Source organism: Chionomys nivalis, chromosome 4 (genome assembly GCF_950005125.1).
Source record: "Chionomys nivalis chromosome 4, mChiNiv1.1, whole genome shotgun sequence".
NCBI classification, from domain to species: Eukaryota; Metazoa; Chordata; class Mammalia; order Rodentia; family Cricetidae; genus Chionomys; species Chionomys nivalis.
This window is the reverse complement of record NC_080089.1, coordinates 26,283,241-26,296,455: the sequence shown is the minus strand read 5'-3', so window position 1 is coordinate 26,296,455 and position 13,215 is coordinate 26,283,241. Positions and strand designations below refer to the sequence as shown.

The 13,215-nt window shown below is 41.9% G+C and overlaps 1 protein-coding gene across 1 annotated transcript in view; it reads left to right on the top strand.

Annotated features, from left to right (window-relative positions):
• LOC130872697 (beta-galactosidase-1-like protein 3) overlaps positions 1-12,923 on the top strand; it is a 40,953-nt gene extending 28,030 nt beyond the window's left edge. Inside the window, exons 10-20 of the mRNA XM_057766874.1 lie at positions 144-228; positions 1,632-1,769; positions 2,300-2,380; positions 3,065-3,171; positions 4,199-4,339; positions 4,659-4,730; positions 5,191-5,269; positions 5,695-5,782; positions 6,056-6,167; positions 12,146-12,262; positions 12,852-12,923. Of these exons, the coding sequence (XP_057622857.1) occupies positions 144-228; positions 1,632-1,769; positions 2,300-2,380; positions 3,065-3,171; positions 4,199-4,339; positions 4,659-4,730; positions 5,191-5,269; positions 5,695-5,782; positions 6,056-6,167; positions 12,146-12,262; positions 12,852-12,923 (1,092 nt within the window). The remainder of the gene's footprint in view (positions 1-143; positions 229-1,631; positions 1,770-2,299; positions 2,381-3,064; positions 3,172-4,198; positions 4,340-4,658; positions 4,731-5,190; positions 5,270-5,694; positions 5,783-6,055; positions 6,168-12,145; positions 12,263-12,851) is intronic.
• Positions 12,924-13,215: the final 292 nt, after the last annotated feature.

The window sequence follows — 13,215 nt, the reverse complement described above, 5'->3', positions numbered from 1 at the left end:
CCTCTCTTTCTCTCTCTCTCTCTCTCTCTCTCTCTCTCTCTCTCTCTTTCTCTCTCTCTCTCTCTTTCTCTCTCTCTCGTGGTACCCCTGTTCTGCTTTATTTTCCCATGTTACCCTTAGCATTTGATTTGCTTTCTTTTTAGAATGATAAACCCATTATGGTTATGGAATACTGGACTGGCTGGTATGATACATGGGGGGACAGACACAAAGTTAAAAGTGCAAATGGTAAGTGAATCATAGTTTTTGGCTCTGATCAGGAAAGTCCTGTCATTCACACAGCTCACGGTTTGTGGACATGCCTGCACAGGCACAAATATCCATCTAATCTTTGTTAAATGCAAGCACCATCCATGTTCTGAAGATGACCTTGCAAGTACAAATTGTGTGATACTTACCCTATGGGAATCGTACAGTTGAGGGAAACCGGCAGATTGGTAGAAATGAAGACACTACTGCACAGCCCGTATTTCAGGCTGTTCACTGCAGCGAGACAGGTGTAGTGAGAGCGCAGAGGCAGGAAATACTCTCTTCAGTCAGGGAAGGAGGTCGTGAACGTGTCTCTAAGAGTCCGGCATACCATAAAAGGTTCTGGACCATTTGCATGATGTCTTACTCATCTCTAGGAAAGATGGCTCTGCAGCATCATCAAGGAAGTGGTAGTGATTGCTAGGGGCAACCAAGCAGTGGGAGATGGGACCAGAGATCCTGGAGCCAATGAGTAGGACTGTAACCCCAGTGCTTCAGCAGTAGCTTTGCGACCCGAGGCAGAGTTCTTTCACTTCTAGTTCAAAATGTGTGTCGCCCCCACTGTGGGAATTATTTAACCTAGGTACCTATCAGTGGATGAATGGATCAAAAGAATGTGGGTAAATCCACACAATGGAGGATTATTCAGTCATAAAGAAGGGAATCCTGCCCTCTGCAGCAGCAGGGATGGAACTGGTTTTCTCTGTATTAAGTGAGGTTGCCCAGGTAAAGCAGGGAAATGAAAAGAAATGTTGATCTCATAGAAGACTGGTGTGGAATAGTAGTTACTAGAGACTGAAATGGTGTGGAGAGAAGAAAGGAGGAAGCTGAGTTTGAGACTCCAGAACGCAGCCAGAAAGGAGATGATAGGTCTGGCTCAGTGAGGCAACTATTTGTTAAAACAGTCTGTGAGGAATTTACAATGACCAAAGAAAACGGCTATAAAAGACAAAGCATAAATCCACTAGTGATAAATGATACAGGCACACTTCTTCTTGTGGTTTAATTAATGTGCTTTGTAGACATGTATCAAGTCACCCATGAAGGCACACAAAGACTGTTGACCGAGGTTTTCTATCCTACCTGGTTTTTGTCCTCTCAACCACAACCTTTATGGCTACAGTGGTGCCTTTCACTGACATTCAAGTCTGCTTGCTTCCCATAGCTAAAACTGTGACTGGATGACCCAGGGTAGTTGTTCTGGACCAGCACCGCACATACTGAGTGGTGCATTTGCTGTGGGACCTGGGGTCCCTTGGATTTTTCTTTCTCTTTTCTTTAGGACTACCTGTAAGTGGTCCCTGCTGTGAGAGACCAATGGGTAAAAAATGATATTTTTTCACCTACAGTCTCTGCTCTCCCCTGTTTTCACCCCCTAACAGAAATCCGACTTACTGTGTCTAAATTTATCAGATATGGAATCTCTTTCAATATGTATATGTTCCATGGCGGAACCAACTTTGGTTTTATCAATGGAGCTGAGAATGTGGACCAGCACCGAGGTGTTGTGACTAGCTATGGCAAGTGATGATCATGGGGGTCTCTTCTCTGGGATTGGTGGTCCTAGAATCTTAGGAAGGAGACTCCACAGTCATGTTCTTGTATCATGAGATTTCAGCAGGCAGTCTGTGCTGAGCAATGAGGCTTTTGTCTGTGCCCCTTTAGTCTTTGACATTTACGCTGCCCAGAGAGCTGCCATTCTAGCAGCTAGGAATCCTGCAGTCAATGCTCTGCTTCATTTGTGTGCACTGACCCCATTGTTATCAGAACCAGCTAGGTGGGGAAAGGATACCAGGTAGAGGAGACAAGAGCATCTGTGAGAAAGTCAAAGAGCAGGGTGAGCTCTGTATTTGCAGATAGGATTTGGGGAATGTTTCCAGGTTGACAGTTCACACCTACATCTCAGCCTGTTATAGAATGTGACAGAGACAGAGGCTGTGTGTTCCATCTATCTTAACATGGATGGATCTGGGCTGTCACGTGTCCCCATGCAGAAGCAGGGACTGCTGTGGAGGACTGTGTGACCCAAACAGGGTCCTCTGTCTTGTAGACTATGATGCCGTGCTGACCGAGGCTGGAGATTACACAGAAAAGTATTTCAAGCTGCGGAAACTTTTTGCTTCTGCTTCAGGTACTTAGCACCTTAGTGGGGGATGCCACTCTCATGGGCTGTCCATAGCTGTGGAGGAGCGAGCAAAGGGAGGGGTCTTTTTTAGGGGGTAGAAGCTTGTGAGCTTCTGAGGGGCAGGGCAATCTCACATCACACACCAGGTTTCCCACTGAAAAGCCAGACGGGCTGTTTGAACCTTCTGAACCTTTCGCTTTCTTTCCTGACATGAAAATAAGGAAACTGGATTCCTATGTGATGATGTAAGCCAAAGAATTTCCCATTTGCAAAGCGGTAGTATTATGTGTTATGTAGTAGCCGCATATGCAGAAAGAAAGCATATTATATTGACTTTAACCAAATGCATCCAATTAGGTGTCCAGTGAGAGTTAAAAAAGAGCTAAAAACCAGCATTGCAAAAGGTGTAACACACAGCTTTCTACTAGTTCTCTTTCTCTACGTCACTAGGTACAGGACGTACACATGCTACAAGGTACATGTGTCCACCAGGAAGTAATGTTTCCTAGATATGTGTCCCTACCAGACCTCAAAATGCAAAATGGCACCAGTTATCTCCCTGAGAGAAGCATGTGCTAGTATAAAATTCATTTTTTCCCTTATCTCTGGATACAGAGTTTGTCATGGGAATACTTAAAGAAAGGAACATTCATTTTAGTCATTTAACTCTGCCATCCATTCTCATTACAGCAGGTTCTCTGCCTCGGTTGCCCCCACTTACTCCCAAGACTGTATACACCTATGTGGATCTATTATCCTACTTGCCGTTGTTTGAAATCCTACCGTACTTAAATAAGGTGAGAACTGCTTGGGCACTGGAGTGGCAGGGGTTGAGGGTGGGGCCATGGAGAAATAAGGGAGCAGGATGTGTGTCTCAGAGGAGATATTCCACCAAGGAACTTTTCTAAGGCAGAGTTTGAAAATTACTCCATGGCATTGTATCTGAACCTGGAATTATTGGCCAGGAGCCAATTGTTTCTATGGAGAGGATGATAAAGAACTTACTTATAGAATTAAGGAGAAAACAGGCATAGCAGGATCTGGATCTCATGGAAGATCCTACTCCCAGCTTAAAGGACTCACTTGGTCAATGTTATTATAGGATCCACAGATGGAAATCTCTTAGCTATGAATCCATGAAAACAATTTTCTTTATTATTCATTAGTCAGCCTGGGTTTTCTTTAGTTACATGTGTTTTCTCTCCCTCTAAATGAGAAAACTGTCTTATCTGTAGAAACCAAACTCTTGAATTTTTAATGGCTTCACCTCTACTGTTGCAATTTTAGACAAGAGCAGTGATCAGTAAATGCTCTGTATAAACCAATGTTTATTGACTTGAATATTTATTTCTCATCTTCAGTTATTTTGTAATACATTTGTTTACTGACTCATTTTTATGATTATAGTGGTTATGCAGTCGCTACAATGCCCTATTTTCTTGGTCAGTAAATGTGTTATCATAGAAGCGTTATGATATCTTCTATTACACAACTGTTTTTTATTCAAAAAATCCTTGAAGACCATTGTGTGGTCCAACATATACTGACAAGAGTGTTAAGAGAAGGGCTGGAGAGATGGCTCAGAGGTTAAGAGCACTGGCTGCTCTTTCAGAGGTCCTGAGTTCAATTCCCAGCAACCACATGGTGGCTCACAACCATCTGTACTGAGATCTGGCGCCCTCCTCTGGCATGCGGGCATACATGGAGGCAGAATGTTGTATACATAATAAATAAATAAATCTTTAAAAAAAAAAAAAGAGTGTTAAGAGAAGGATCATAGCTTCTTCTCATTTGTCTTCTGTTTCGACCCTGTTTTCATCCTAGCCTGTCATGTTATACACTCCGGTTACCATGGAGAATCTTCCAATAAACAACGGCAGTGGTCAGCCCTTTGGACTGGTCCTCTATGAGACTTCCATCTGCTCTGGCGGCCAGCTCTATGCTCACGTCCGCGATTCAGCACAGGTAGGCAGCAGCAGGTATCTCTGGTGGCATGTGTCCCTTCTCTGCCTCTGAAGAGTCTATTACAGATTTTCTTCACGATATGGTAATATTTATTTCACCAATATGATGGAATCATAGAAAACTTACAGCCAAACCAAATACACGTTTATAGTTTGTTTTGCTCTAACTCAGAGTCTGCTGGGGAGTCCTGTTCAGCTTCTGGTCATCTGAGCACTAAAGTCAGTACCCGTCCTGCTCTTCCTCCTGACCACCTTCTAACTAAAGCTCTGTCCTGCAGGCAGGCCTATCAACCTGTCTGATGCCGGCTCTTCTTTTGTAGGTGTTCTTGAATGACACAAGGATAGGAGATCTGGATGAGGATACTTTTGACCTGACTATTCCTCAAATTCAGGTCAGCAATCTGCAGTCCAGGTGATATCTTGACTGCCCCTTTAAGGCTGCCTGGTTCCGGAGCTTGTCTGCCACCTCTTTCCTCTGGGCTTCCCACAAAGGCTGTAGCAGGAAGGTGAAGGGCTGGAATCTTAAGGTGTCTTTAAAGCTTTGGAAGTCAAGGTACCTATAGGATGAGTTATTTAGTAAGAGTAGAAGTTCTTCTTGGGTCCCATTCAACCCCCAGCTCCTGTTTGGATCACTTATCAAAAGCAGAATGAAAGATTCTTTCTGCCTGTCCCAACAGGAACAGCAATAAAGAAAAAGTAGATGAGACCAGTAGGGTGCATGTGTGTAGGCGGGTGTGTGCGTGGGGGGGGGGGGGGAGCAGAGACAGAGAGATGTACTGAAAATAGGAATGTGTTCTAGAATATGAGCTCTAGGCAGGTATTTTGTTTCTACTAACTTGTTTGCCTAAGCAGGATTGTCAGCTTCTGAGGATCCTGGTTGAGAACCAAGGCCGGGTAAATTTTTCATGGAAAATACAACATGAGTGGAAAGGTAGGTTTTGCTGCTGAGAAACAAGTGTATCTTCTCTTCATTTACCTGAAGCTCACAGCTGTGGCTGTCCTGGGGGTTGGGACGACAGAAATGATTCCCTGAGAATGTTACTTCGTGCCTCCCTCCTTTGTTCTGCTCTTTCTTGTTATCCGTGGTGGGAAGGAAGAGCAATTATGTTGGATGCTGTCCCATATTAGATCAGGACTTAGTGTTCTTTTATGAAAAATCCCTATACTAAGTAGGAGATGCTTTGAGTAGTGTGGATGCATACAACAAGAAAATGTAAGGGGCAATAGGTCAGCGCAGTATTTATTCTCTTGTCGGTATTTCTTGAAAGATAGCATCTATAATTCTTATTTCTCTGTCCCTAACCTTGGTGAATATCCAGCCCCTGTTGCTAGTCTTTTCTCTGCTTCTGTCCATAGGCATAGATGGGAATGTTAAAATCAATGGCACTTTGTTGAGAAATTTCACCATCTATTCTCTGGACTTGAAGATGAGTTTCTTCAAGAGGTAGGTTGCTCCCTATCCCCAATGCATCCTGAGGATCTGAGAGCTCGTGAATTCTTCCTCTGCTGATGAAAAGCCCAAGATTCAGACACCTGGAGTGGGAGACTCCAGTTCCTATATACACCACTTCAGCACTAGAACCAATTAGGTGTTTTAATTGCTACTCTAGTACTTTGAGTTCGATTCGTCAATGAATTCCTGGTCTTCATTGATTCAGTATTGGAAGAAGATCTGGTAAGAATTCTCCTTAGCTGAATCTTTTGATCCTTCCTCCAGGCTCCGTTCTGCCACCTGGAGGCATGCACCTGAGCATTATGTAGGTCCTGCCTTCTATAGGGGGACCTTGAAGGTTGGCTCTTCCCCCAAGGATACCTTTTTGGACCTTTCAGTAAGTAAGCCTTCTCTTCTTTTATGATGTTCTAAATATGTCTTTTCTTTTGAGATATATTTTATTTTTAAAATTAATGTCTGTATGTGTGTTTGTATGTATGTATACATGAATGTGTGTGGTCTTTCTTGGAGGCCAGGAGACGGAGTCAGATCCCCTGGTGCTGGAGATACAAGCAGTTTTGAGCTCCTTAACGTAGGTGCTGGTAACTGAATTCAGGTCTTCTGCAAGAGCAGTCTGTGTTTTTTGCCACTCGACCATTTCTCGAGTCCCACACACAGCATTTTGAAGACTCTAGGACATTGCAGGAGAGGTGGCAGAACGAATGTCCGAGCACGAATGACTCCACAGAAGCACTGTCTCTCGATGCAGCAGAGCAGAGACATGAACTTGCAGGGCTGATACAGCGTGTGTAAGACCTGTGCACTCCTAAGCAAGAGCAAACCCCAGAATGGAGAGCTGGGCATAAAGTTCCACCACTAGCTCAGGAGCTATTGGCAATTCTTAGAAGCTGGGAGTTGTTCATGGTTCTACCATGATCCAGTGGTAGGTGGACACAGACAAGATTTAGAAAGCACAAACTGACCTTGAGAGGGGGAAAAACAGCTCAAAGTCTAGTAGGAATAGAGGCAGTGGTGGGGGGAATTAGGGGGGAAAGTTTGAATATGGTCAAAATATATATAAAATTCTCAGAGAACTAATATATATGAAAATATGTATAAAAGTAAAGCAAATAAAACCCAAGCAAGGCCATGATATACCTGGAAGAATATTTATTCTGTACTTCCAATAAAACTGTATGATCTTCTTCAATCATCCTAACTTATTGCTATTTATAAGGTATATGAAAATACAATATAAAATTTAAACAATTATAATGAACATCTACAGAACAAATGGCAGACTCTCCTTCAAACTTATCATATTCCACTTATCTGTGTTTGCCTAAAGTACATATTTATATTTAAATGTGCTTCAATATTCAACAATAAAATTTTTTCTTGGTTAGTCTACTAAAGGCTTACGAATTTTGTCTTTTTTAAAAAAGCAAATGATAGTTTTAGCAAATGATATTGTTTTTTTTTTTTTAAATCTCCATTTCATCTTTTGTCTACTTTTTGTATTTCTTTCCCATTGACTTGAATTTGTGGCAATGAGCCTGGCTTTCCCTTCTGGTGCTGGGAATATAGACATGAGCTGCCACACCTGACCAGTTTCTAAATAAGGTTGAGTTTCTCATCTCTTCCTTCTATTTATTTACTCTATCTGGGACTCCTGCATTTTAATTGCTTTTCTGGTTTTAGTTGTCATGGTTTTGCTTTCAGATGTCAAACTCAATTAATCCTTTCTCGGGACTGCTGGAATTCCTCAGTTTCCTGTTGTCTTGGGGAGGATTTACTTCCCTTTCATTTCTGAGGGACGTGTGTTCTAGGCATCATATTTTCTCTTTCTGGACTTTGGACATGCTAGCTCATTCGCTGCTGCCTGTAAGTTTTCTTCTGAGAAAAGCACAGCTACTCAATTGAAGATTCCCTTCTGTGCAGCTGATGCTTTTCTCTTACTGAATTCCCTTTAAAGTTTTGTTGGCTTCAGAGAAAACCTTTTTTTTGGTAGAATGTAATTGAGGTTCTTTGAACTTCTTGAGTGTCTGGGTCTTTTCCAATATTTGAAGAATTTTTACTATTATTTTATCAAGTTTGTTTCTATGCCACTTCTCTTTATTCCTGCTGTGATGTTTATGATGTGAACATTTGTTTGCCTACTGAAATGTCTTAATTGTCATTGGCTGCCTCCTCCTTCCTTTTTCTCCTTCCCCACCCCCCTTTTTCCTTCTCCTTCTTTTTCTCCTTACTGCCATAATTCACACAGTGCTGAATTTCAGAAGCCCTTCTGTTTGATCTGATCTGTTGTTGAGGCTTTCAACTGTGTTTCTTATTTACATTTTTAACTTTGTTGGTGTCAACGAAGTTTTTCTGATTGTCTCTTTTTAAAAATAACCTCTATCTCTGCGGCTTATGCAATAAGTAGATATGTCTTTAAATGTTGTAAGAAAACAAAACAAAGAAGCAAATTATAGGGTTATAGCAGGTCCCAGGGGTCCTAAGACTTACTTTGGAATGATGATGATGATGATGATGATAATACAAGTAGTAGTAGTAGTAAATCAAACCCATATAGTTTTATAGAGCACACCTAACCAGTCATGGCTCCCTTCTAGAATGAAGAGTAGCACATCTTAGCATGGTGGTCAAGAGGGGCAAATTTGTTAGTAACTAATGGAAACAAGTGTCCTTAAGGGGCATAAATCTTTTTGAGGAAAAAAAGCTCAACGTGCCTAAAGGACTTTTGTTTTTCATCTTTTTTATATTTAATTAATTAATTATTTAAAAAAATCTTATTTTATTTTACATACTAATCCCAGGTGCAACACCCTCCTGTCTTCCCACTCTCCCCACCTTCCATCTACTCCCCATTCACTCCTCAGAGAGGGCAAGACTTCCCATGGGGAGTCTATGAAGTCTGACACATCACTCTGAGGCAGGACCAAGGCTCTCCACTCTATATTTAGGCTGAATAAGGTATCTCTCCAAAGGAAATGGGTTTTAAAATGCCAGTTCAAGCAGTAAGGATAAATCCTGATCCACTGCCAGTGGCCCCACAGTCTGCCCCATCCATGCAACTGTCACCCGTATTCACAGGGCCTAGTTTCATCCAATGCTGGTTCCCCTGCTTTCAAACTGGAGTCAATGAACTCCCATTGTTTCAGTGGGTATCCCCATCTTGGTCTTGACCCCTTTGCTCATATTATTGCTCCTCCCTTTCTTCAGTTAGACTTTGGAAGCTCAGATCTGTGTTTCACTGTGAATCTCTGCATCTGCTTCTGTCAGTAGCTGGATGAAGGTTCTATGATGACAATTAAGGCAGTCATCAATCTGATTAGAGGGAAGGCCAGTTCAGGCACCCTCTTCACTGTTACTTAGGATCTTAGCTGGAGTCATCTTTGTGTGTTTTCCATATTAATGACATAAGCTGATTATACCCAGAAGTGTTCTTTTTAAAATTTAAGCGCATGTCCCATGACCTTGAAGTCTTGCCTAGGAACATGCCCACCATCCTTCCTTATTGAGTTATGACTTTAAATTGAGCACAGTCATTAACATACATCTTAAACTGAGGTTCCTCATGAATGTGCTGCTTTCTTTCAAAATGCTTTACTATACAAATATGTACAGGTTTCCTAACTGAAATTGCCAGAACAACTCTGACAATGTTATTTATTGCGTTACTTTGGGGAATATTTCTAAAAGCCAGGATGTGTGTCTTCTTATCTTTAAAAATAACTTTAGAAACAGTGGGAATGGCAACAGAAGAGACCGCTGTGATAGAATGTATCTGTCCTTGCTGAGCCAGAATATAGTCTAAAGTGATTTGGCTGTTGAACACTAGTTTGACCAAGGAATTTATCCTTCTCTACTGAACAGAAATGCCCCAGGCCAGATCATTAGGTACTTTCTTTAGAGTTTCAAATCAAGTGTTCATGATCCTCCTCCAAGGCAAAAATGTTTTGTCAGATGTATGCCAGAATCCACTTTCCTGGTCCCAAGGCAAATACTCAGAGGGCTTTATTATGTCTCAGGAACAATGTTTATCACTGCCATGGGTATAAACAATCCTCCACCAAACAAAGAAATATCTTGTGTCTAGTACATTGGTCTGTGTTCTCTTTACTTTGGTATAATAAATACAAGGGGCTATGCTTGTATGAGTATTCAATAAAGTTGTGAAAGTTTGAATAAGAGTGGGCCCTATGGGCTCATATATTTGAATGCTTAATAATGGATTAGCATTATTTGGAAAGGTTTAGGGAAGGTAGTCTTGTCAGAGGAAGCATCTCACTAGGGGGCGGTTTCGAGGTTTCAAAAGTCCATACTGGGTTCAGTCTCTCTCTCTCTTTCTCACCAGCACCTCTCTCGTATTGATCAGGATGTAGCTCTCAGTTACTTCTCCAGCACTGCCATCCACGCCTGCCACCGTGCTGCCTACTTTGATGATACTGGACTAAGTGTCTGGCAAATCTTTGTCATTTTTCTACATGGCAATTCTTATAATAGAAAGCATTTAATTGGGGCTGGCTTACAGTTTCAGAGATTGAGTTCATTGTCATTACAGTGGGGAGCACTCAGGAAAACATGTTGCTTGAGAAATAGTTGAGAGTTCTACGTCTAGATCCACAGAGATCAAGAGGAATGACTCTGGGTCTGGTGTGGGTCTTTGAAACCTCCTAACCTGTGCCCATTGGCCCATTCCCCCAGCAAAACCACACCTCATAATGCTTCTCAAATGGTGCCACTCCTTGATGACTAAGCATTCAGATATAGGAGCCTATGTTGATCATTCGTATTCCACCCACCACACTACTCTTAAATAGACCCAATTTCCAGGTTTTGAAATGTTTATTATTCTGGTTGATGGGTTGAAATCTTATCCTTGAATGAGAATACATTTAAGTCTTTATACTTAACGAGGGTGAGCATTCCTTGCCCTAGATAGGTTGTGTGATTTACTGGCAGTTCCATCTCTACATCCACGGGTATGTTGGAGCTAGTACTTCCCAGGATGGTGGTACTAGAGCATTTCACAGAGGTGAACCTGCGCTTTTTTGGTAGCAGCCTTCATGTGAGTCAGGACAACGGATAAAAGTAGCTTTCTGCTGAAGCTGTCTGGGCTGGCCTTAAATGAGACTGGCCCCTTAAGGTTTGCCAGATGACTAGAGTGCCCATATGGCATTGTCCATCGTGTTCCCAGCATCTTGGAAATCCCATCCACTGGGTTCATAGTTGCTGTAGATAGACTGGTGCAACCCACACCTTGGGATAATTTCTTTTAAGGAAAGTTGAATAACTTTTCCTGCTTTTTCTGTCCTGTCAGGAAAGGCTTCTCTTTCCCTTCCCAAGCCAAGGAACCCATGAAATATTTAAATCCTCCCGGGGTATTTGTTATGGTTTTGCAATCTACTTGGAAGTTCTCTCCTGGCAGCATGCCCGTGTCTTCTCCTGCTCTTCCAAGTGAGAGAACAGTTTTTAGCTGGATGTTTTTCTTTTGGCACCTGCATGGCTTTGTTCTGGAAATATGACTGTGGTGATGAAGGAATGAAGAAAAGACAGATACTTGGACAGAAAAGCTGGCATCAGGTGGACAATATGTGCTCTGATGGAGACACTGGCAAAAACAGTAACCTGGAAAATCTGCTTTGTTCAATACATCTTAGTTGAGGAGGTGGTCTTATTGGATATAGCTGGAGACAGACCTCGGCGTTGTGGTTTGAATGAGGATGGCCCCTATGGACTCATAGTTTGCTGAAGTGTTGAGGAAAGATAAGTAGATGTGGTCTTGTTGGGGGAGGTGTGTCATGTGTCACTGAGGATGGGCTTTGATCTTTCATAAACTAACAGCAGGCCCAGGCTCCCTGTCTATGAACTACTGCTTCAGTGCTATGGCTGCCTGCTGTCTGCTCCCAGCCATGTTATTTGAGGACCAACCTCCTGAAAATGCATGCAAGCCCCCATTTAAATGCTTTCTTCTATAAGGGCATTTGAAGTACACATATGTACATTGAGGCAAAATACTCATATCTTTACAAATAAAATGAAGAAACATAAAAATGTAATTAAAAACATGCATCTTTCCTCACTCTCAGCAGTACTGTTCGTCCGTTTACCTTGTTCTCACTTGGGAAATAAAAATCCCTGCTTTTAAAATGCAGCCCACACAACGTTCATCAGCAGACAGCAGCATCTCCAGGGAAGGCCGGCTCCACTGTCTTCTTGCTTATTCTCAGACAGTGGGAAGATGCTCTAGATGTTTTCCATTCTAAGTTGTTCATACTCGGTACCCTGAACGCCTTCATCTTGCTCTCAGTCCACAGTGTCTTAGGTTTCACTCTCTGTCCCTATGTCCAAAACCTCCATTCCTCACAGAACTGGCATTATGGGTTCGTGTTCATCAATGGACGCAATCTTGGAAGATATCAGGACATTGGGCCTCAGAGAACTCTGTACCTTCCTGGCCCCTGGCTTCGGCCGAAAGACAATGAGGTGAGCTACCCAGCCTTGCCTCAAGGTGTCATCAACTTTTAGGTGGGACTTTGGTCTCAGTTCTATAGTGATATTTGATTTATATTTTAATAAATAAAGCTTGTTTGAATATAACAAGGGCAAAGCTAAGTCACTAGAGGTCAGACAGTGGTGGCACACGCCTTTAATTCAAAGATTTGGAAGTAAGAGGCAGATGGATTTCTGTGAGCTCAAAGTCTTCCTGGGCTACATAAGATCTATGCAGAAACAAATCCAGGTGGTGGGAGCCTACACCCTTCATCCCAGTACTAGGCAACCACATGGCTTTAATCCCAGCACTAGAGGGGATATAAAATGGAATGAGAGAGGCTTAGTCTACTTCGTCTGCTTATTCTGCTTACTCTGCTTACTCTTGCTAAGTCCGTGGTCACCCAGCCATGGATGAGGTAAGACTTCTCTAGTAGCTTGTCTGCTCTGCTTTTCTGGTTTTCAGGTTGAACTCCAATATTGGTCTCTGGGTTTTGATTATTTGTGGTACACAGTTCCAGTGTCGTCTTCATCTTGGGCCAATCACATGACTGTTCTCATCACCAGTTTTCTTCCCCCTCAGGTTATTGTTTTCGAGAAGATAAAGAAGTGTTTTTATATCCAAACTACAAACAAGCCCCAGCTGTATGACTAGTACAACACAAATCTCGGATTGTTGGAGCCATCCCAGATGTTTCTTCAGGATATTAATCACTGCTAAGAATATATATATATATATATATATATATATATATATATATATAATCTGCAGAAAAATACAAAGCTAACCTTAATGCTCAGATAAATTATAAATTATTACTTATCTTATACTATCCATTTAATTTCTACTTTTGGACTATAGTTTTGAAAATCTTTAATAAGGAAGTTTATCTAGTTAAATGTTGACTCTTTAGTAGGCTCTTAGTCTCTGTCCAGATAAGCCTTTA